The sequence below is a fragment of the Salvelinus sp. IW2-2015 genome, linkage group LG19 (assembly GCF_002910315.2).
Source record: "Salvelinus sp. IW2-2015 linkage group LG19, ASM291031v2, whole genome shotgun sequence".
NCBI classification, from domain to species: Eukaryota; Metazoa; Chordata; class Actinopteri; order Salmoniformes; family Salmonidae; genus Salvelinus; species Salvelinus sp. IW2-2015.
In genome coordinates, this window is record NC_036859.1 from 20,260,080 (window position 1) to 20,282,893 (window position 22,814).

Sequence of the window (22,814 nt, forward strand, 5' to 3'; positions counted from 1 at the left end):
GAGGTTTGGTCTGGGCGATGTGTCACAGCATTATCGGACTGGCTTGTTGTTGTTGCAGGCAATCTCAATTCTGTGCGTTACAGGGAAGACATCCTCTCCCTCATGTGTACTCTTCCTGCAGGCTCATCCTGACATGACCCTCCAGCATGACAATGCCACCAGCCATAGTGCTCGTTCTGTGCGTGATTTACTGCAAGACAGGAATGTCAGTGTTCTGCCATGGCCAGCGAAGAGCCCGGATCTCAATCCCATGGAGCACATCTGGACCTGTGAGTGAGGGTGAGGTCTAGGGCCATTCCCCCGAAATGTCTGGGAACATGCAGGTGCCTTGGTGGAAGAGTGGAGTAACATCTCACAGCAAGAACTGGCAATCTGGTGCAGTCCATGAGGAGGAGATTGACTTCTGTACTTAATGCAGCTGGTGGCCACACCGATACTGACAGTTGCTTTTGATTTTGACCCCCCTTTGTTCAGGGACACATTATTCCATTTCTGTTAGTCACATGTCTGTGGAACTTGATCAGTTTATGTCTCAGTTGTTGAATCTTGTTAATGGTCACACAAATATTTACACATGTTAAGTTTGAAAATAAACGCAGTTGACAGTGAAGACGTTTCTTTTTTTGCTGAGTTTATTGTACATACAGTTGAAATCGGAAATTTACATACACCTTAGCCAAATACATTTAAACTCAGTTTCACAATTCCTGACATTTAATCATAGTAAAAACTCCCTGTCTTAGGTCAGTTAGGATCACCACTTTCTTTTAAGAATGTGAAATGTCAGAATAACAGTTGAGAAGATTAATTTCAGCTTTCATTTCTTTCATCACATTCCCAGTGGGTCAGAAGTTTACATACACTCAATTAGTATTTGGTAGCATTGCCTTTAAGCTTCCCACAATAAGTTGGGTGAATTTTGTCCCATTCCTCATGACAGAGCTGGTGTAACCGAGTCAGGTTTGTAGTCCCCCTTGTCTCGCACAAGCTTTTTCAGTTCTGACCACACATTTTCTATAGGATTGAGGTCAGGGCTTTGTAATTGCCACTCCAATACCTTGGGGTCATTGTCAATTTGGAAGACCCATTTGCAACCAAGCTTTAACTTCYTGACTGATGTCTTGAGATGTTGCTTCAATATAGCCACATAATTTTCCTGCCTCATGATGCCATCTATTTTGTGAAGCGCACCAGTCCCTCCTGCAGCAAAAGCACCCGCACAACATGATGCTGCCACCCCCGTGCGTCACGGTTGGGATGGTGTTCTTCGGCTTGCAAGCATCCCCCTTTTTCCTCCAAACATAAGGATGGTCATCATGGCCAAACGGTTCTATTTTTGTTTCATCAGACCAGAGGACATTTCTCCAAAAAGTACGATCTGGCTTTTTTTGTGGCGGTTTCAGAGAAGTGGCTTCTTCCTTGCTGAGCAGCCTTTCAGGTTATGTCGATTTATAGGACTCGTTTTACTGTGGACATAGATACTTTTGTACCTGTTTCCTCCAGCATCTTCACAAGGTCCTTTGCCATTGTTCTGCCATTGTTCTGGGATTGATTTGCACTTTTCGCACCAAAGTRTGTTCATCTCTAGGAGAYAGAACACATCTCCTTCCTAAGTGGTATGACGGCTGCGTGGTCCCATGGTGTTTATACTTGCGTACTATTGTTTGTACAGATGAACGTGGTACTTTCATGCATTTGGAAATTGCTCCCAAGGATGAACCAGACTTGTGGAGGTCTACAAWTTTTTTTCTGAGGTCTTGGCTGATTTCTTTTGATTTTCCCATGATGTCAAGCAAGGACGCACTGAGTTTGAAGGTAGGCCTTGAAATACATCCAAAGGTACACCTCCAATTGACTCAAATGATGTCAATTAGCCTATCAGAAGCTTCTAAAGACATCATTTTCTGGARTTTTCCAAGCTGTTTAAAGGTACAGTCAACTTAGTGTATGTAAACTTCTGACCCACTAGAATTGTGATACAGTGAATTATAAGTGAAATGATCTGTCTGTAAACAATTGTTGGAAAAATTACTTGCGTCATGCACAAAGTAGTTGTCCTAACCGACTTGCCAAAACTATAGTTTGTTAACAAGAAAATTGTGGAGTGGTTGAAAAACGAGTTTTAATGACTCCAACCTAAGTGTATGTAAACTTCCGACTTCAACTGTATCATATCGTACATATCCCAACCACAACCCGTGGGTAAATGGCAACAAAATCAATCAGACGCAAAAACACAGTACAGGGACAAAATGGAATCGCAATTCAATGATGCAAGACATGTTGCAAGGACTACTGTATAAAGGGAAACCCAGATATGTGGCGAACACCAATACCTCAGTCCCAGACGAGCTAAATCCTTTTTACGCTTGCTCCAAGGAAAACATTGATCCTCCTATGAGAATCCACGCTGCAGTGTGCTCTCTTTCTCTGTGGACGACGTGAGTAAGACTTAAGTCTGAGAATACTTTCAAAGCAGCCGGCCCAGATGGTATGGCTGGAGTATTTATAAACATATTCAACCTGTCCCTATCTCATTCTGTAATCTCCACATGTTTCAAGTTGTCCATCATTGTCCTTGTACCCAACCAAACAAAGGAAACTTGCCTAAACAGCTATCGCTCTGTAGCACTCACTTCTGTCATCATGAAGTGACTTGAGAGGCTGGTCAAGGACCAAATCAGCTCCACCTTACCTGACACTCTGGTTGCCCGACACCCTGGACCCACTTCAATTTGCATTGCACCCCAACAGATCCACGGACAATTGCCACAGCACTGCATACTGCCCAATCACATCTTGACAACATGAATACCTATATGAGAATGCTATTAAATGACTACAGCTCAACTTTCAACACCATAGTCCCTTCCAAGCTGGTCATTAAGCTCATAGCCCTGGGACTGAACACCTCCCTGGTATGATCAATACCTGTTTAAAGGTCCAGCCTAGTGATCACACTCTCCGTAGCCAATTTTTATTTTTATTTTTTTTATTTCACCTTTATTTAACAGGTAGGCCAGTTGAGAACACGTTCTCATTTACAACTGCGACCTGGCCAAGATAAAGCAAAGCAGTGCGACACAAACAACACAGAGTTACACATGGGATAAACAAACAGTCAATAACACAATAGAAAAATCTATATACAGTTTGTGCAAATATAGTAAGATTAGGGAGGTAAGGCAATAAATAGGCCATAATTGCGAAAAAGTTACAATTTAGCAATAAACACTGGCGTGATAGATGTGCAAGTAGAGATACTGGGGTGCAAAGGAGCAAAAAAAWAAATAACAATATGGGGATGAGGTAGTTGGGTGGGCTATTTACAGATGGGCTGTGTACGGGTGCAATGATCGGTAAGCTGCTCTGACAGCTGGTGCTTAAAGCTAGTGAGGGAGATATGTCTCTCCAGCTTCAGTGATTTTTGCAATTCGTTCCAGTCATTGGCAGCAGAGAACTGGAAGGAAAGGCAGCCAAAGAAGGAGTTTGCTTTGGGGATGACCAGTGAAATATACCTGCTGGAGCGCGTGCTACGGGTGGGTGCTGCTATGGTGTCCTGGGAAATGTTCTTGTTACTTACAACCTCATGCTAATCGCATTAGCTTACGTTAGCTCAACCGTCCGGTGGACGGGACACAGATCCCTCATGACGTTGAAAGTAACAAGAACATTTCCCAGGACATAGACATATCTAATATTGTCAGAAAGCTTAAATTCTTGTTAATCTAGCTCCACCGTCCAATTTACAGTAGCTATTACAGTGAAATAATACCATGCTATTGTTTGAGGAGAGTGCACAATTTTGAACATGAAAATGTATTAATAAACAAATTAGGCACATTTGGGCAGTATTGATACAACATTTTGAACAGAAATACGAGCCTTTTGGACCTAGACTTGGCGCTCCGGTACTGCTGCCATGCGGTAGCAGAGAGAAAAGTCTATGACTTGGGTGACTGGAGACTATGAACATTTTTGGGGCCTTCCTCTGACAACGCCTTGTATATAGGTCCTGGATGGCAGGAAGCCAAAGAGGCTGTAGGCTGGATCACCGACGACAATGAGACAGCCTACAGGGAGGAGGTCAGAGACCTGGCAGTATGGTGCCAGGACAACAACCTCTCCCTCAATGTCAGCAAGACAAAGGAGATGATCGTGGACTACAGGAAACAGAGGGCTGAGCACACCCCCATCCACATCGACAGGGCTGTAGTGGAGCAGATCCAGAGCTTCAAGTTCCTCATTGTCCACATCACTAAGGAATTATCATGGTCCACACACACAAACGCAGTCGTGAAGAGAGCACGACAACAGCTCTTCCCCCTTCAGGAGGCTGAAAATATTCGGCATGGGCCCACAGATCCTCAAAAAGTTATACAGCTCTACCCTTGAGAGCATCTTGACTGGCTGCATCACCGCTTGGTATGGCAACTACTTGGCATCCGACAGGAAGACGCTACAGAGGGCAGTGTGTACAGCCCAGTACATCACTGGGGCCGAGCTTCCTGCCATCGAGGACCTCAATGTCAGAGGAAGACCCTAAAAAAAGTGCTATCTGATGTAGGTATTAATAATATTTAGGAGGGGAAACCCTGGCAATACCTGCTTAGTTACATAGATACATCTGCAACACTGATGTCTTCTCTCTAGTCTTCTCTCTGTGAGAATGATAACGCCCATCTCTGTCCATGACTTGAAGCAATACTTTAGAGCAACAGTATACATCTATGAAATACTACAATTTGTCCCCTGATTAGTAGGCTATTTGATATACTAATAGGAAGAAAGTGTCGTTTGATCAAAACACTCATGTTCAACTATGCAAATAGCAAAAACTTGTTTCCAAACACTTATTGAACAGTTAAATGATTCACGAGCTATAGACACAGCATGCACTGCATTCCAAGACGAGAAAATAACAGAATACTGTCAGAAAATGTGCATGCATTCATCAATAGCTTTAACTCAAACAGCGCACAGACTATTCACGGCATGTGTAGGAGCAGCAGGCTTGGCTCCTGCTGTCTTCATCATGCTTCATATGTTGCGCTGCTGTGTGCAACGGATGTGGGCTGCTGTATCGGCGCTACAATTGTGGAATTTCATTGCGTGATAAGTGTGTGTGATACAACCATCGTGTTGGTGATTACAATGTAGCCTATTTTAAAATAATGCCTTTCGTCCAACAAACARTTGTCAAAGAAGGTAGATAGTAGGCTAATGTGGTCCATTCCTCACCATCAGTATATTTATCAAATCAACCAYTTGCTATTTGTATGCAGGAAAACATGCAACATATCGGAAAAATATTGAGAGCTTACCTTCAGTGTATTCTCAAGTCAAAATTCATGAGTGGAACGATATTCGATAAATCCTAAATGAAACAACCGTTTATGAGAAATAATAGAAGCGACTGGTGGTGGACAGTATAGGTATCAAACCGCACGAGCCTCTGCTCCATGCACCTTACAGCTCGCTCTGTTGATGCAACGCATAGAGGAGGAAAACCCACACAGCAGAAATCAAGATGCCACTAAGACCCGGCRTGGCGGATGGACTAGGGACAATTAATTGTTTTTGGCTGCTAAGCTGTTGCGATGGAGACAATTGCGTAGGTAATATAGAGTATAATTATGAATTATTTATAAAAATGTTTTCCTTCAGCACATAAGAGACAATTGCCACCAAACATAGAACTGACTTCACAACAATGAATTGCTCTATCATATTTTCAACAAAACATATACACTGAGTGTACAACACATTAAGAACACCTTCCTAATATTGAGTTGCAACCCCTTTTGCCCTCAAAACAGCCTCAAACCGTCGGGGCATGGACTATAAGGTGTCGAAAGCTACCCACAGGGATGCTAGCCCATGTTGACTGAATTGCTTCCCACATTTGTTTCAAGTTGGCTGGATGTCCTTTGGGTGGTGGACCATTCTTGATACACACGGGAAACTGTTGAGCATGAAAAACCCTGCAGCGTTGCAGTTCTTGACACAATCCGGCGTGCCTGGCACCTATTACCATATCCCGTTCAAAGGCACTTAAATCCTTTGTCTTACCCATTCACCCTCTGAACGGCACACATAGGCAATCCATCAAGGCTTGAAAATCCTTCTCTAACCTATATCCACCTCTTCAGATGTTCCTAATGTTTTATACACTCAGTGTATTATATTTGTGGTGATTTAAAAAAAGGTTTAAAAAATATATATACATTTGTCAGAGATATGAATACCTGTGCCGAACAGATTTATGTAAACATACATCTAGACCTTGTAACATCCAGTTATTTAGATGACTTATGTTGATAAGAACTGAGGTCGGGGCGTTCATATACTTTAGTTGAACTTTACTCAGAAGTATGCTGGCATTACATAGTTCACATGGCATATCCCTCCTGCCCGCTGGCTACTTTAAAACATGGAACTGGAATCACACACTATGAAAAGACGGACTGGATTATGGCATAACGTACACTACATTACAGACCTAACAAAGGAAATTGACTGTGGGCTATTAATAGCCTAATTATACAGCATTTCCTAGAGTTGTGTCCAATATAATCCCTAAAAAGCAACAGCAGATTGTTCCCATCCATTGCCAGTAATACTGATCCATGTAAGTTTGTTTTTATCTCAGCAATGTGTAAAGAGAGGGGCAGTGTATTGTGTGTTAGGGGCCCTTAGAAAATAAAATACAACATTTAGTGTGCCCAATTTTCTAATTATTATCTCACACACAGTGTAGCTGTGTTAGTAACTAATGTGGCAATGATTGCATGATTGAAAGCAATGCTTTACATGTTAAAGTGAAATGCTGAGGGATTATTTTCAGGACTACAAAACTCAGTGTCCTCCAGCCCCCTGCCTAAAATTCTACAGTTTTGATAGTAGTGAACTACTTACCATAATAGTATCATACAAACAATCTTTACTGTTTATGTCCAATGTGTGCTATAGCTTTACCGGTTTCATACACTGAGTGTACAAAACATTAAGAACACCTTAATATTGAGCCGCACCACCTTTTGCCTTCAGTACAGCCTCAATTCGYCGGGGAATGGACTCTACAAGGTGTCGAAAGCATTCCACAGGGATGCTGGCCGATGTTGACTCAAATGCTTCCCATAGTTGTGTCAAGTGGATGTCCTTTGGYTGGTGGACCATTCTTGATACACACAGGAAACTGTTTAACGGGAAAAAAAACAGCAGGTTTGCAATTCTTGACACACTCAAACCGGTGCGCCTGGCACCTGCTACCATAACCCGTTCAAAAGCACTATTCTTTCTTGTCCATTCACCATCTGAATGGCACACATAACACTCCATGTCTCAATTGTCTTAAAGCTTAAAAATCCTTCTTTAACCTGTCTCCTCTCCTTCTTCTACAATGATTGAGGTGGATTTAACAGGTGGCATCCATAAGGGATCCTAGCTTTCACCTGGATTCACCTGGTCAGTCTGTCATCGAAAGAGCTGTTTTGTACACAGTGTCTCTCACACATTGACATTTTTATAAAGAAACATCACATACTGTAACTATACACTCACACAGCTCAACATGCTGACCTATCAAAGCACTAGACAATAAGAGATTCTCCCATCCTGTGAGGTAATAGGTGCATGCAGAGAGGTTATTCAGTGGAGATCAAATGGGGACTGGCATCTGCTTTGAAAACAGAGTGGGCTTGTCCACAACTGTGGCTCATTAGCTATCATGCTGTCACTATAAACAGAGGGGGACATGAAGAAAACCCATGACAACTGCAATTTAGTCCGCCACTGAATTCTGCTGATAAATCAAAACTGTGAGAAACGACAACAAATTAGTTAGTGAAGATGATATAACAAAGTTTTTAAGTTTGGGACTGAAGAGAGTGAAATTAAATCTTGCTTTTTGGAGAGGTTGGCATTCATTTTGTATGAACTGACYATTTAGGCTATAGTATACTCTAGATCTAAAAATTTCCTGATCAAAAACAATGACATGGATGTATTTATTTTATAAGTGTATAGAAACATAAAAATGTGAGGAAAAGCATTCCAGTTCGTTGTCTGTAAAGGTCAAACTGTTCTGTCTTGTCAGACTGCTGATGCCATTTCCTGTCGGTCAGAGAAATCGGCGTAGGAATCAAATATCGTAGAGAAATGAATGGGCCAAATGAGATCACGTCAGAAGATCCTTGCGTTAGTGCCATTTGTTCCCATACGCAGGCTTACTATTCCRTCTGAACTGGGGACAAAAACACACATCTGTGCCATGAAAAGAGGCTAAATCACACCCTTTCAGAGCTGAGATTCCTCCGTATTGATTTTGTTCGTAGGATGAGATGTATTTTGGTAAGAAAAAAAAGCTGAATGGATAAAATCACGATAAATATGTTTGATTTGCTTCAATTGTAAAAAGCCTCATTTAGTCTAAGTAAGATCTCAGATGGCTGCATTTTTTTACAAGAAATACAATAAACACTCACTATTAAATAATTCCTTGCAGATGTTTTAGGTTTACTCTCTGTACCAGATGCCAATTTATTTATATTCTACCCTAACAATGTTGTCTACACCATCAATGGGCTCCTGAGTAGTGAGATCTTTGTTGAAAGGTCCCCAATCATCTGTAAATCTAATTTTAGTACTCTGATTTCTACATGACACTACCCCATCCTCTCTCCCACTATAGACCCAATTAGTCATTGTCATTTGGTCCCTTGCTAATAGTTTATAGGTAGAAATGACAAATCAAGCCCTTCTTTCTGTGGGCTTAATGAGTCCTTTTCACTGAGACTTTGCGAGAGCTTGGGACTATAAGGTTCTATGTGCAAAAAGACGATTGAGATAATTGGCTTCAAAGTTCCGAACCCTCATTGGTTTGAATGGTGAGCAATTTTTTAAATTGTATTCTTTTGACCTCAACATGAACTGAGGTATTTAGAGTACTATATAGGTAGAGAACATTGAACAGAAGGCTGTCAATAACTCTGTTTGGACAGAAATGCAGATAGAACCTTATAGTCCTAAGGTCTCGTAATAGTACTGATCATCTTTAGGCCACTTACTCAACTGGAGGGCTGACGTGTGTGGCCATATCAATACAAGTACAACTAACTACAGAGGAGAGCCTCTCTATGTAAATGTTTCTACACAACTTTTGACTATTTCTGGCATTCTTTGGATGGAAGGTTGGGCATCAAGCATGCCTTTTTGTTTCTTTGTGTATCTAACAAGATGTGTCTAAATAAGATGAGTCACAGTATGATTTGCCCTAATATGACTTGACAATATATATATATCATACTGATATTGTACAATTAAAATATCTATAATTGCTGACACAAACTATGCCGCACCCTAACAAGTGTGTGTATGTGCATTTTGCAGTGAAAAAAATTGTGGCAAAAAAATAAATAGTTCAAAGGATGCTGAAGCATAATTTAAATTATATAATCTTAAAGCAGATATTATACTTCCTACTTCCAAGATATTCTGTACTGTGTTAATTATGGATCATCTCATCCAGCCTTTGCAAGTCAAAATGCACAAAGGGATGTGTTGGCATTGAGTATGTGTGTCAGTGCCAAAAACGATATAAAAGACTAGCTACAGTACATGTTGAGAAGCAACTGTCAAATATGGGGATCCAATCAGGGCTTACATAAAACAGATCAATGTGTTTCTAAATAAAGAACTGGCACATGTGTGTGATTGTGTCATATGATAAATATGCTAATTTACATTCACCACAAGAGAATGGGATATTATAAAAATGAGTGAAATGATTTATTTCTAATCAACGTTTCCGCATTGTCGGTTTAGAATTTTTCTGGTATAGAAAACTCATGAAAATAAATGTACATCTCCAACCTATATGCTTACTGCACACTGGTTAGATCCCAAACTGTATCGCATATAGCCTATTCATTATTATTTAACTCACCTGCGTCACCTTGTTAAAGTTTGGTAGGAATTATGTCAAGAAGCGATACCCAGCAATTGCCACATGTTGTAGTCATTGCTAAGAAGAGAGTAGACATATGCGACAGCCAATGTCTGTGATACGTCATTGTACCAGTAGATGGAAGCAAATGCATATGACATTTTCTTGGACTTGGCATAAAGCAAAATGTCCTTTTAAATTAAAATACACAAATCCTGAAAAAAGCATTTTAAAAGGAATATTTTGAATTACCAAAAACTATGCGTCACATTATCAACAAAATGGAATGTATAATTCATTTGCACTTGTTTCATATCAGTCAACTCACTCCAAATGACATTTTTTTAACCTATGTTATAAAGTGACTAATAAACTGGTAGGCGCATAAAAACAAGTTTTTCCAAATTATTTATGCACATCTGGCCAAATATTGTGCCAAGTCTAATTACCTGTAGGCCTACTACTGGTGACTGACGTCCTATTGTATTTGTCCCTTTAAGCGCTGGAGAGGAAGAGTCTATTGCGCGTATAATATTAGGTTTTTACGCTGACAGGACGCCGACTTCAAAGGGACATCGGCAGTTCATATAAAATATAAAATGCATTGCAGTTTGATTTGCAGACTTGTTTTCCGTCTGATCGATTCTGCTCTTTTCACATCTCACATGCGACAGGCTAAGTCTTCTACTAGTGGCTGAGACTACGTAGAAGAGCTCAAGGTCAGTGAAACTGGCATGCCTCGCTAACAGAAGAAACATCTATTTTCAGGATAGCACTATAAAACCCTCTCAGAGGACACCATGCTGAAGGAACTACACGTTAAATGTGTGTGTAATTTACTAACAGCAAAGCTTTTGGCAAGACAACATTGTCTGGAATGCACTCACTCAACAGGTTCTCCTTCTTTCTCACCATCTGAGACAAGGTCGACTGATAGAGCAACGCGCTCCACAGTGAATGGGACCAAAGGAACGTGGTGTGATGCGGTTCATGTATTGATTCTGCTTGAACACCTGCTTTGATGACGCCAAAAGATAACGAGACTAAATCCACCCACTTGAGGTACAGGACAACTGATACAAGGGGAAGTCTATATAGCCTAAACCCTGACACCTGTTGTTCAAGGGTATCACAAATTGGATCCTTGCATCGAGGTCTAACCATTTGAAAGGGATTATATTTGCGTAGGAGCAGACGTCAATAATCATGTCTCATTGCTGGGGTTACGGACCATCTGACGGTGAGGCATTCAGTATCATCTGACGCTGACTGCACTTTTTGAGCTTTTGCAAACTACTAGTTGAAACTTAATTGCAACAGTTGCATGAAAGAGTAGCTCTATGCATTTCTTATCTGAAAATAAATAAATAACTGCAGTAAATACGTGTTAATATTTTCTGGTGTGTTACTGTAAATAAATAATTAGCCCAATATTGTTAGGTTATGATACGTTTATGATTGTATCTGTGAGAACACAATTGGACTGTTTAGAATAGAGTGAATGATATTTCCTCTGTTTTGTCTTTGTCCTGTTTTTTCTACCATAGGACCTGCCAAGTGGTGTAAGCACTTCCCCATTGCTAATGGGCCCAGGCAGTCTCCTATTAATATTATTTGTGGCCAAGCATCCTACGATTCTGCCCTGGAGCCTCTCAAACTGAACTATGACCCATCCAACTCCACAGACATTCTGAACAATGGCCATTCCTTCCAAGTGGGCTTTGTGGATGATACTGACAGTTCAAGTAAGCCTTAGAATCCATATGTAATTATATACATTACATGATTATCTCCGTTTCTCACTTCACAAAATATGACCTTCATTTTCTATACAAGTTACATTCTGATGGGTTCTGAGGTGGGGATTCAGTAAGGTAAGGGGCAACAAGAGAATGAGGGTTGCTGCAAACTGGTTACATATTAACTCAGTGGCTGTGTGTCAAACAAATATCAAACACGGTGGTGAATTAMCTTCTGGATGCGCCGTCTTTGTCCATTGTGCATATAGGCTGCTGTACAGTAGATAATATTGATAGGTGACTTGAGAGCAGGCAGGTGTTTGAAAAGACGCTAGTTGTCGGGTTGTTGTCTATTGACRTGGTGCCGGGAAGCAAGCACACCTGTCTGCAGACTAGATTGTTCAAAATGAACGTTTCCTACCCAACCTTATCGTTTATTTTATAGTAGTGTATTTTACGATCAGGATAATCATCTATGAAGTAAGCATATTGCGGTATTGCTTCCCAACGTGTTCCTTTTGAGTTGTTAGGGAGATAGTACTTTTGCACATATAACACACTGTGGCTGAGGAAAAGCACTACTCCCAATATAAGTGAACCCCAAATCAATGTAGTTCTCATCATATGTGTGCCTCTTCGATGGTCCAACGTCCCTGTCTGTTGTTCGGTGCTTTCCCGGGTAAGGGGACAGTAGCTCTTCGGCTGCATCAGATTCACAACTGTCAGTGTCCATGCTAGCTGGGCTAAAAACAAATGTAGAATTCCTGATGCTAGCATTGGATGTGCTCATGGAAGCAGAACAACTTGGGTCGTCGGCAGGTGTAGTACTGCTGGTAGTAGCAGTACTACCAGTAGAGCTGGTATGTGTCTCTATGGACGCGGGCATAATTATTTTTATTTTTTTTACCATTTATCCATTTTCGAGCAAATGGCTACATGCGGACCGTTAGTGGAATTCCCGCGAGGGAGTAACGGTTAATGTGATCGGATGTTMATTATTTGACTAGGTTACCTGTATTTGACATTGTGTTATTTCGCTGAACACTAGATGGTTTAAGTTTATTTTTGGCAGTGAAACGAGGCTACTCAGGCGAGGGGGAAAAAAACTTACCCAAATGTATAGCCCCGTTGGAAAATATAAATTGACTGTTTTTTAAAAATGTGAATAAAAAAAATGTGAATCACATTTTTATTATGKCGTACCCCTGAGGAATACCTGCCTTAAATCAATTCAAATGCAACAGCCTGTAACTGTAGTAGATGACTAGTAATCATCTGTCATTTGCCTGCATTTGGACACTTTGGATATTTTGAAGAGCAACATTAAAACTGTGTGCGTGTATGTTTGTGTGTGTCCGTGCGTTCCTGCTCGCAGCACTGACCGGAGGCCCCATCACCGGCACATACAGGCTGAAGCAGTTCCACTTCCACTGGGGAGCCAGTGATTACAGGGGCTCTGAGCACACCGTCAATGGAATCAAGTTCCCATGCGAGGTAGGCAGTTCAAGACCTAGATTTTACAACAGGACAAGCTGTATGGCTTCAGATCAGTATTTTGATTGGCTACCTGAGCTAAACCTGACATCTTCTTTCTGTTTGTAAAGCTCCATCTGGTGCACTGGAACACCAAGTACCTCAGCTTTGGTGAAGCTGCTAGCCATCCCGATGGTCTTGCTGTAGTTGGAGTGTTTCTGAAGGTACAGATCTAATACAACTTAAATGTTTAGAATTAGTTCATATACTATTTATGCTTCCTTGTGATTTAATTCTAAAAGTAGCCTGATTCCCTTGTTTGACTGTGAATTCTTGTTTCCTATAGATTGGTGCTGCAAACCCCAGACTACAAAAGGTTCTGGATGCTCTGGAGGCCATCAAATCAAAGGTGAAATCAAAACTGACTACTACTGAAATTACGCTGTAGTGGGAATTGGATGGGAATTTTGAAGTAAGTCTTTGTTTAAACATGTATCAATCAAAATGTGTGTCTTCTGTAGGGTAAGCAAACTACGTTTTCCAACTTTGACCCCAAAACTCTGCTGCCTGACTCACTGGACTACTGGACATACAATGGCTCCTTGACCACTCCCCCTCTTCTGGAGAGTGTCACCTGGATTGTCCTGAAGGAATCAGTCAGTGTCAGCATAACCCAGGTACAATAATTTTACACAGCACCTTCATTGTCACTAATCAACTTCATCAGTTCAGCCCCAATTCATTGACCAAGGTCAGCACTGGTGTAGCACACCCTGCCACACAGCCCCCGCAAGGTTAGAAGTACTCTAGTTTTTATAGTCAGAGAAGTTTAGCCATTCACTTAATGGACTTTCACTTTAGATGACATTATCGGGGTGGCCCATAGTGCTTATTTAGTAACTCCTGCCAGTATCATTTGAGTAGCCCACCACTTCTATGAAAGTAGCCTACACCCATATTAATATACCAAGCATGTGTAGTAAAGGTATGTTCTTTCCCTGTATCATGGGCTAAAAAAGTATTTGTTGCTCCATGCGGTCTTAGAACGTCCGAAGTCTGTCTGTAGATAATTTATAAAGACAATCTGTGTTCCTATGATGAAACATATCTGCAACAGTACATAGCTACTGTACACAGCAGACACCTCCCCAATTATTAGACATTAAAGAGTGGACCGTTTCTTTTATACTGTTTTTCACAATGTGTATTCATACAGTGCCTTCGGAAAGTATTCAGACCYCTTAACTTTTTCCACATTTTGTTACGTTACATCCTTTTTCTAAAATGGATTAAATTGTYYCCCCCCCTTAATCTACACACAATACCCCATAATGGCAAAGCAAAAACGGGTCTAGAAATGTTAATTTATTTCAAATGTAAATGTGATTTTTCACAGTTTTATAAGTATTAAGACCCTTTACGCAGTACTTTGTTAAAGTACCTTTGGCAGCGATTACAGCAGCAAGTTTTTAGGTATGACGCTACAAGCTTGGCACACCTGTATTTGGGGAGTTTCTCCCATTCTTCTCTGCAGATCCTCTCAAGCTCTGTCAGGTTGGATGGGGAGCGTCGCTGCACAGCTATTTTCAAGTCTCTCCAGAGATGTTTGATCGGGTTCAAGTCCAGGCTTTGACTGGGCCACTCAAGGAAATTCAGAGACTTGTCCTGAAGCNTTAAAACTGTGTGCGTGTATGTTTGTGTGTGTCCGTGCGTTCCTGCTCGCAGCACTGACCGGAGGCCCCATCACCGGCACATACAGGCTGAAGCAGTTCCACTTCCACTGGGGAGCCAGTGATTACAGGGGCTCTGAGCACACCGTCAATGGAATCAAGTTCCCATGCGAGGTAGGCAGTTCAAGACCTAGATTTTACAACAGGACAAGCTGTATGGCTTCAGATCAGTATTTTGATTGGCTACCTGAGCTAAACCTGACATCTTCTTTCTGTTTGTAAAGCTCCATCTGGTGCACTGGAACACCAAGTACCTCAGCTTTGGTGAAGCTGCTAGCCATCCCGATGGTCTTGCTGTAGTTGGAGTGTTTCTGAAGGTACAGATCTAATACAACTTAAATGTTTAGAATTAGTTCATATACTATTTATGCTTCCTTGTGATTTAATTCTAAAAGTAGCCTGATTCCCTTGTTTGACTGTGAATTCTTGTTTCCTATAGATTGGTGCTGCAAACCCCAGACTACAAAAGGTTCTGGATGCTCTGGAGGCCATCAAATCAAAGGTGAAATCAAAACTGACTACTACTGAAATTACGCTGTAGTGGGAATTGGATGGGAATTTTGAAGTAAGTCTTTGTTTAAACATGTATAAATCACAATTTGTGTCTTCTGTAGGGTAAGCAAACTACGTTTTCCAACTTTGACCCCAAAACTCTGCTGCCTGACTCACTGGACTACTGGACATACAATGGCTCCTTGACCACTCCCCCTCTTCTGGAGAGTGTCACCTGGATTGTCCTGAAGGAATCAGTCAGTGTCAGCATAACCCAGGTACAATAATTTTACACAGCACCTTCATTGTCACTAATCAACTTCATCAGTTCAGCCCCAATTCATTGACCAAGGTCAGCACTGGTGTAGCACACCCTGCCACACAGCCCCCGCAAGGTTAGAAGTACTCTAGTTTTTATAGTCAGAGAAGTTTAGCCATTCACTTAATGGACTTTCACTTTAGATTACATTATCGGGGTGGCCCATAGTGCTTATTTAGTAACTCCTGCCAGTATCATTTGAGTAGCCCACCACTTCTATGAAAGTAGCCTACACCCATATTAATATACCAAGCATGTGTAGTAAAGGTATGTTCTTTCCCTGTATCATGGGCTAAAAAAGTATTTGTTGCTCCATGCGGTCTTAGAACGTCCGAAGTCTGTCTGTAGATAATTTATAAAGACAATCTGTGTTCCTATGATGAAACATATCTGCAACAGTACATAGCTACTGTACACAGCAGACACCTCCCCAATTATTAGACATTAAAGAGTGGACCGTTTCTTTTATACTGTTTTTCACAATGTGTATTCATACAGTGCCTTCGGAAAGTATTCAGACCYCTTAACTTTTTCCACATTTTGTTACGTTACATCCTTTTTCTAAAATGGATTAAATTGTYYCCCCCCCTTAATCTACACACAATACCCCATAATGGCAAAGCAAAAACGGGTCTAGAAATGTTAATTTATTTCAAATGTAAATGTGATTTTTCACAGTTTTATAAGTATTAAGACCCTTTACGCAGTACTTTGTTAAAGTACCTTTGGCAGCGATTACAGCAGCAAGTTTTTAGGTATGACGCTACAAGCTTGGCACACCTGTATTTGGGGAGTTTCTCCCATTCTTCTCTGCAGATCCTCTCAAGCTCTGTCAGGTTGGATGGGGAGCGTCGCTGCACAGCTATTTTCAAGTCTCTCCAGAGATGTTTGATCGGGTTCAAGTCCAGGCTTTGACTGGGCCACTCAAGGAAATTCAGAGACTTGTCCTGAAGCMACTACTGCATTGTCTTGGGTGTGTGCTTAGGGTCATTGTCTTGTTGGAAGGTGAACCTTCGCTCCCAGTCTGAGATCCTGAGCGCTCTGGAGCAGGTTTTCATCAAGGAGCTCCGTACATCTTTGCCTCGATCCTGACTAGTCTCCCAGTCCCTGCCACTGAAAAACATCCTCACAGCATGATGWTGCCACCACGCTTCACCATAGGGATGGTGCCAGGTTTCCTCCAGACGTGATGCTTGGCATTCAGGCCAAAGAGTTCAAACTTGGTTTCATCAGACCAGAGAATCTTGTTTCTCATGGTCTGAGAGTCTTTAGGTACCTTTTGGCAAACTCCAAGCGGGCTGTCATGTGCCTTTTTTACTGAGAAGTGGCTTCCATCTGGCCACTCTACCATAAAGGCCTGATTGGTGGAGTTCTGAAGAGATGGTTGTCCTTCTGGAAGGCTCTCCCATCTTCACAGAGGAACTCTAGAGCTCTGTCAGAGTCACCTCCCTGACCAAGGCCCTTCTCCCCCGATTGGCAGGGGGGCCAGCTCTAGGAAAAGTCTTYGTGGTTCCAAACTTCTTCCATTTAGGAATGGAAGCCGCTGTGTCATTGGGGACATTTAATGCTGCAGATTTATTTGGTACCCTTCCCCAGATCTGTGGCATGACACAATCCTGTCTTGGAGCTCTACGGACGATTCCTTCAACCTCATGGCTTGGTTTTTGTTCTGACATGCACTGTCAACTGTGGAACCTTATATAGACAGGTGTGTGCCTTTCCAAATCATGTTCAATTAATTTAATTTAACACAGGTGGACACCAATCCACCTGTAGAAACATCTCAAGGAGGATCAATGGAAACAGGATGTACCTGAGCTCAATTTCGAGTCTCATAGAAAAGGGTCTGGATGCTTATGTAAGTCTGGATGCTTATGTAACAAATGTTCATGCATTTCAAAAAAACTGTTTTTGCTTTGTAATTATGGTGTATTGTGTGTAGATTGCTGAGGRTTTTTATTTATTTAATCCATTTTACTGTAAAGTAACAAATTCTGAAAATAAACAAGGGGCCTGAATACTTTAAAGGCACTGTATACTGTATTCTTGATAGTTAATTCTAATATACCTACTACTTGTACATTGCACATTGTTATACTGTTTATTTATACACTGTATTCTTGACATAACCCATTGTAATGTACAGTATCTACTGCTTAGTATATGTTATTGGTGTATATATGTATAGATTGTATTTGGATTACTGATAGTGTTATTTGGGTTGTTAACTGAATTAATTCTGATTTCTTTGGGATTTCTTATTTCTAGTTTTTGATTATTATTTGTGTACATGTTTGACATTTTTGCTGCACTGTTAGGAGCTAGTAACACAAGCATTTCGTTGCATCCGCTATAAAATCTGCTAAACTGTATACGCCACCAATAAACTTTGATTTGATTTATTATTGAAGCTCCATGCTGAGCCTYGGGGATATCAAATCCCGAAGTCCAATTTCACCAGCTGGCATTTAAATGGGTCCCCAAGGAGACTTGTTTACTGAAAGGTCAAAAAGCTGCAGTCAAAAGCATYGTCTCACATATGTCATCATGAAGATAGTGTCGATTTAGGGAGGGCTACATTCAGCCATATGCATTGCTGAGGTAAAGTTAAGGTGTAGTGCAAGGCAGCAATAACCTGGGTGGAGAGAGTTTTACAGTTCTGACAGAGTATTGATGCAATGTTGTGTTGCAAAAAGCCTTTCACCTACATACAGTAGGATGGTCTAGGACCCATGACTAAAGAGTGTGAGACTACAGAACAAAGAAAATTAATGCACTTTCAGAAGTTTTTGGTGATTTCACTTTTCACTGTAAATGAGAACAAGTTGAACAGTGTGTCAATTGATACTGTACACCTACATTTTGAACTTTTACTAGGAAATGAGACTGTATAGACTCTGCAGCCGGTCATTGTCATGGTATGCATAATAATATCAATTTAGTGAAAACATTTTCATTCTTATAGTAACCTGAATGTACACTCTATGCTTACTTGCTTATGGCTGTACGTCGATGATTACTTTGATTCCAATTGTGGGGTTTGCGCTAATGCCAAATTTACATGGCTTTGCAGGCCAATACGAGACCCACATGGTTTGCCACGTGAGGTTTAGGTGAACTCTCCACCAGAGAGGGGTTCCCCTGCTGCACGCTGGTGTCATTGCGCATACTGTTCTATTCTCCACTCTTTATTCTCAAAACTTCACTCTACATTGTGATCAGTTAGACCTCTATTGGTACTAATTTGGTATTGTTTTAGGGATTATATGATCTAAATATAGGAAATCGTTTTTGGAGAGCAGTAAGCCACAGCAACCACTTTAGCATGAGTCAAAGGCCGCAGTGTTGACATTCTGATTCTAACCATTGTATCTCCCTTTCCCTCTCTCGCGCTTGACAGATGGGTAAATTCCGCAGCTTGAAGTTCAGTGGGGACGGAGAGGCACATTGCTGCATGCAGGACAACTACAGACCCACTCAGCCTCTCAAGGGACGCAAGGTCCGCCGGTCCTTCAAGTAAACAACCACGTGTCACGCCATCCATCTTCCCCAGGTTATATATACATCGTGTGCCATTTTAGCACATGCATTGGTGTCAGAATCTGCTAATTGTTAACCCCATTGACAAAACGATCAGTAAATACTACAAAATAGAACATGTAAACCTAAACCAATGCAATTTAATAACAAGAGCCAGTGCAGATGAGATTCATGCGCTGGTATGGATGGACAGCAGCTCCTGTACTTTATACCCATGGCCTGCCAGCCCCTCCTGTAATCCCTGACGATCAGCCTCAGGATCACCCCAGATTAATGTCATTTAGCTGCTTGCCTGCCCCTGCAATAACAGATGACAGTCAGTCAGTCAGTCAGAGATAGAGGCCTTTAATGGTATAATACTACAGGGCTTTTTTCTTCTTCTCTACTCTCAATAAGCACAAACAGTTGCTATGCAAGAGATGGAATCTTGAATGAATCCTTAAACACTTTCCATTTTTGTATTGTATCCTCACATCGTCATCAATGTATTGTTTGATTTTGTCGCTTTAGATTACAGGTCCATGCCAAAAATAAGAGATGCAATTTAAGTTTTATATATATATTTTTGTACTCATAACTTACCTCTCTACCTACCGTCACCCCAGTGCATTATCGTTGTCTTAAAATCATGAGTGAAAGAAAATGTTGTGTGAGGTGTCATTATGTCATCCAAGTCCCATCCACTATAATGAAATCCTGTGTTGTTAATATCGGTAACCTTTTATAAACTCAATGTTTATGGAATGACACATCTGTTGGAAAGCTTTGCACATTTTTTGGGGTATATTGAATTACCACACTACAGAAATGTCAGTTGCCCTTTGGCTGTGTGGGATCAGCCTTACCCAGCTAGGGAAACAGAGACCCCACTGTTGATAATCAGACATCTTCCTTTTAAGTATAGACAGAAGACCTATTTTGCAGTCATGTGCCCTTARCAAGGAACTATTGACCTATGAATTCTCCACCTCTGTGGTTCAGGACAAGTTAATCAATCACGTTGTGTGGTACAAACAACGGTCACTCCAATTAAATATGTCTTTGTGATTAACCCATTCACATCCTTGTACAATATCAAAATGCGCCTCAGAGCAAATTACTTTTGGTGTAAATGCTTGGATTTTGGTGTCAACATAGTTAGTAAAAGTRTTTAGACAGGCCACATTGAAATGTTAAGATTATCGTACTTCCAGTGTCAATCAAAGTTGGGATTTTGAGAAAATGTTTWAAAAAATAATTAAAATGACTTCAGCATATCTATGTTGAAAAGCATATAGTATTGTTCTTTGACCTGTTCTAAACCCAAATATGCCTAATATATGATTCAACTAAGTTGTTTGTGACGTACAGCCATTTCTGAATAGTACTATATTTAGTATTTGGACACATGGGGTTACTGTTTTTTACACATTTCAAGAATTAAGTCATGTGAATACAATCAAATGATCAGAATAATTTTTGGTATATAGATTGTSTGGACCAATATACACTGCATATACAAAACCTGCTCTTTCCATGACATAGACTGACCAGGTGAAAGCTATGATCCCTTATTGATGTCACCTGTTAAATCCACTTCAATCAGTGTAGATGAAAGGGAGGAGACATGTTAAAGAAGGATTTTTAAGCCTTGAGACAATTGAGACATGGATTGTGTATTTGTGCCATTCAGAGGGTGAATAAGCAAGACAAAATATTAAAGTGCCTTTGAACGGGGTATGGTAGTAGGTGCCAGGTGCACCGATTTGAGTGTGTTAACTGCAACACTGAGTTTTTCACACTCAACAGTTTCCCATGTGTATCAATAATGGTCCACCAGCCAACTTGACACAACTGTGGGAAGCATTGAAGTCAACATAGTCCACCTCAATGCCCCAACGAATTGACTGTTCTGAGGGCAAAAGGGGGAAGGTGTTCTTAATGTTTTGTGCACTCATTGTAGTTGTCTATTTGTATTATTTAAGGATCCCCACACTCCTGGGGTCTTGCAACATTAAGGCAGATATATAGCATTTTAAATATGACATTTCTTAACACTTTACCCAATACATTTAGCGTGTTCCTTCAGGCCACTACTCCACTATCACATATTTACAATACAACATCCATGTGTACATGTGTGTGTGTGTGCCTTATGAGTATCTGTGCCTGTGTGTGTGTCTCTTCACAGTCCCCGCTGTTCCATCAGATGTATTTGTATCTTTAAATGTTTTTTTTTTATCTGATTCTACTGCTTGCATCAGTTACCTGATGTGGAATAGAGTTCCATGTAGCAATGGCACTATGTAGTACTGTGCACCTCCCATAGTCCTGTGCACCCCCCCATAGTCTGTTCTTGACTTGGAGATTGTGAAGAGACTTGCTGGCATGTCTTGTGGGGTATGCATGGGTGTCCGAGCTATCTGCTAGTAGTTTAAACAGACACCGCGGTGCATTCAGCATGTTAACACTTCTTACAAAAACAAGCAGTGATGAAGTCAATCTCTCCTCCACTTTGAGTCATGAGAGTTTACATGCATATTATTAGTGTTAGCTATCCATGTATATATACGGGCAAGGCGTGCTGCCCTTTTCTGAGCCAATTGTAATTTTCTCTCTTTGTGGCACCTGACTACACGACTGAAAAGTGCGACAAAATTAGGGACTGCCTTGTTGATAGTGTCGTTAAGGCAGAGCAGCACTTTATTATGGACAGACTTCTCCCATCTTAGCTACTGTTGTATCAACATGTTTTGACCATGACAGTTTACAATCTAGGGTTACTTACTCAATTTCCACATTGTTTATTACACTATTTAGTTGAGGTTTATGGTTTCGCAAATTATTTGTCCCAAATACAATGCTTTAGATTTTGAAATATTTAGGACTAAGTTATTCCTTGCCACCCATTCTGAAACTAACTGCAGCTCTTTTTTAAGTTGCAGTGATTTAACTCGCTGTAGTAGCTGATGTGTTGAGTCATCCACATACATAGACACACTGGCTTTACTCAAAGCCAGTCACATGTCATTAGTAAAGATTGAAAAAAGTAAGGGGTTGACCGCTGCCCTGAGGAATTCCTGATTCTACCTGGATTATGTTGGAGAGGCTTCCATTAACCCTTTGCCATGTACAATCACATATTTGTGATCATTGTTGACTGGTCCCTGCAGCATACCATCACAAATATGTGATTGGAACAGTAGTAACAGAACATATGATGAAACAAACTTGTCTAAACAGCATTGTTTTCTGAAAAGCATCTAAACAATGTTTTGTACTGCTGGGAAATAAAGGTCTTCACAACTTTATTAATCAATTTCACCTTTTATTGAAAAAGATAAATGCGAACATCATCATCCAAATATCACACAGAACATATCCACAGCTAAACTCATTCCATAAACCAGTCTAAATAACAGGTTGTGCTAACAAAAAACAAAACAGTTAGCGACCTAACAGCTAGACTTGTTTACAATTTACCACATCTCTGGTGAGCACAAGGGAGAAATGTAATATGGTTTAGAAAAGAGATGGGTGTCAGCTAAGCTAACAGCAGCTAAATTCTTTATGATGGTAGCTATGTTTGTTTATGT

General features: G+C 40.8%; 3 protein-coding genes across 8 annotated transcripts in view; 2 read left to right on the forward strand and 1 right to left on the reverse strand.

The window, feature by feature from the left end:
* The window catches only part of LOC111979342 (disks large-associated protein 1-like), a 141,320-nt gene extending 130,387 nt beyond the window's left edge, over positions 1 to 10,933 (reverse strand). For 3 of the 4 annotated variants that reach the window (XM_024009809.1, XM_070448870.1, XM_024009811.2), the window contains exon 1: positions 5,325 to 5,453. The gene's annotated coding sequence lies outside the window, so the exon portion shown is untranslated. Of the gene's footprint in view, positions 1 to 5,324; positions 5,454 to 10,833 lie in introns of those variants that run through there. The other variant, XM_024009810.2, reaches the window with a different exon arrangement.
* On the forward strand, positions 10,932 to 13,862 carry LOC111979343 (carbonic anhydrase-like). 3 transcript variants are annotated; one of them, XM_024009814.2, is made up of 7 exons: positions 10,932 to 11,186; positions 11,494 to 11,508; positions 11,632 to 11,691; positions 13,061 to 13,179; positions 13,290 to 13,382; positions 13,505 to 13,567; positions 13,680 to 13,862. In XM_024009814.2, exons 1-7 carry the CDS (start codon positions 11,153 to 11,155, stop codon positions 13,842 to 13,844), a joined length of 549 nt encoding a protein of 182 aa, XP_023865582.2. In that variant the 5' UTR covers positions 10,932 to 11,152; the 3' UTR covers positions 13,845 to 13,862. The 3 variants fall into 3 exon arrangements, with proteins under 3 accessions (XP_023865582.2, XP_023865583.2, XP_023865581.2); XM_024009815.2 differs by lacking the exon at positions 11,494 to 11,508 and having other exon boundaries at positions 13,680 to 13,861; XM_024009813.2 differs by having other exon boundaries at positions 10,980 to 11,186; positions 11,494 to 11,691; positions 13,680 to 13,860.
* A 987-nt stretch (positions 13,863 to 14,849) lies between these two features.
* LOC139029321 (carbonic anhydrase-like) lies at positions 14,850 to 22,529 on the forward strand. The gene is made up of 5 exons (XM_070449030.1): positions 14,850 to 15,002; positions 15,113 to 15,205; positions 15,328 to 15,390; positions 15,503 to 15,658; positions 19,100 to 22,529. Exons 1-5 carry the CDS (start codon positions 14,850 to 14,852, stop codon positions 19,217 to 19,219), a joined length of 585 nt encoding a protein of 194 aa, XP_070305131.1. The 3' UTR covers positions 19,220 to 22,529.
* Positions 22,530 to 22,814: the final 285 nt, after the last annotated feature.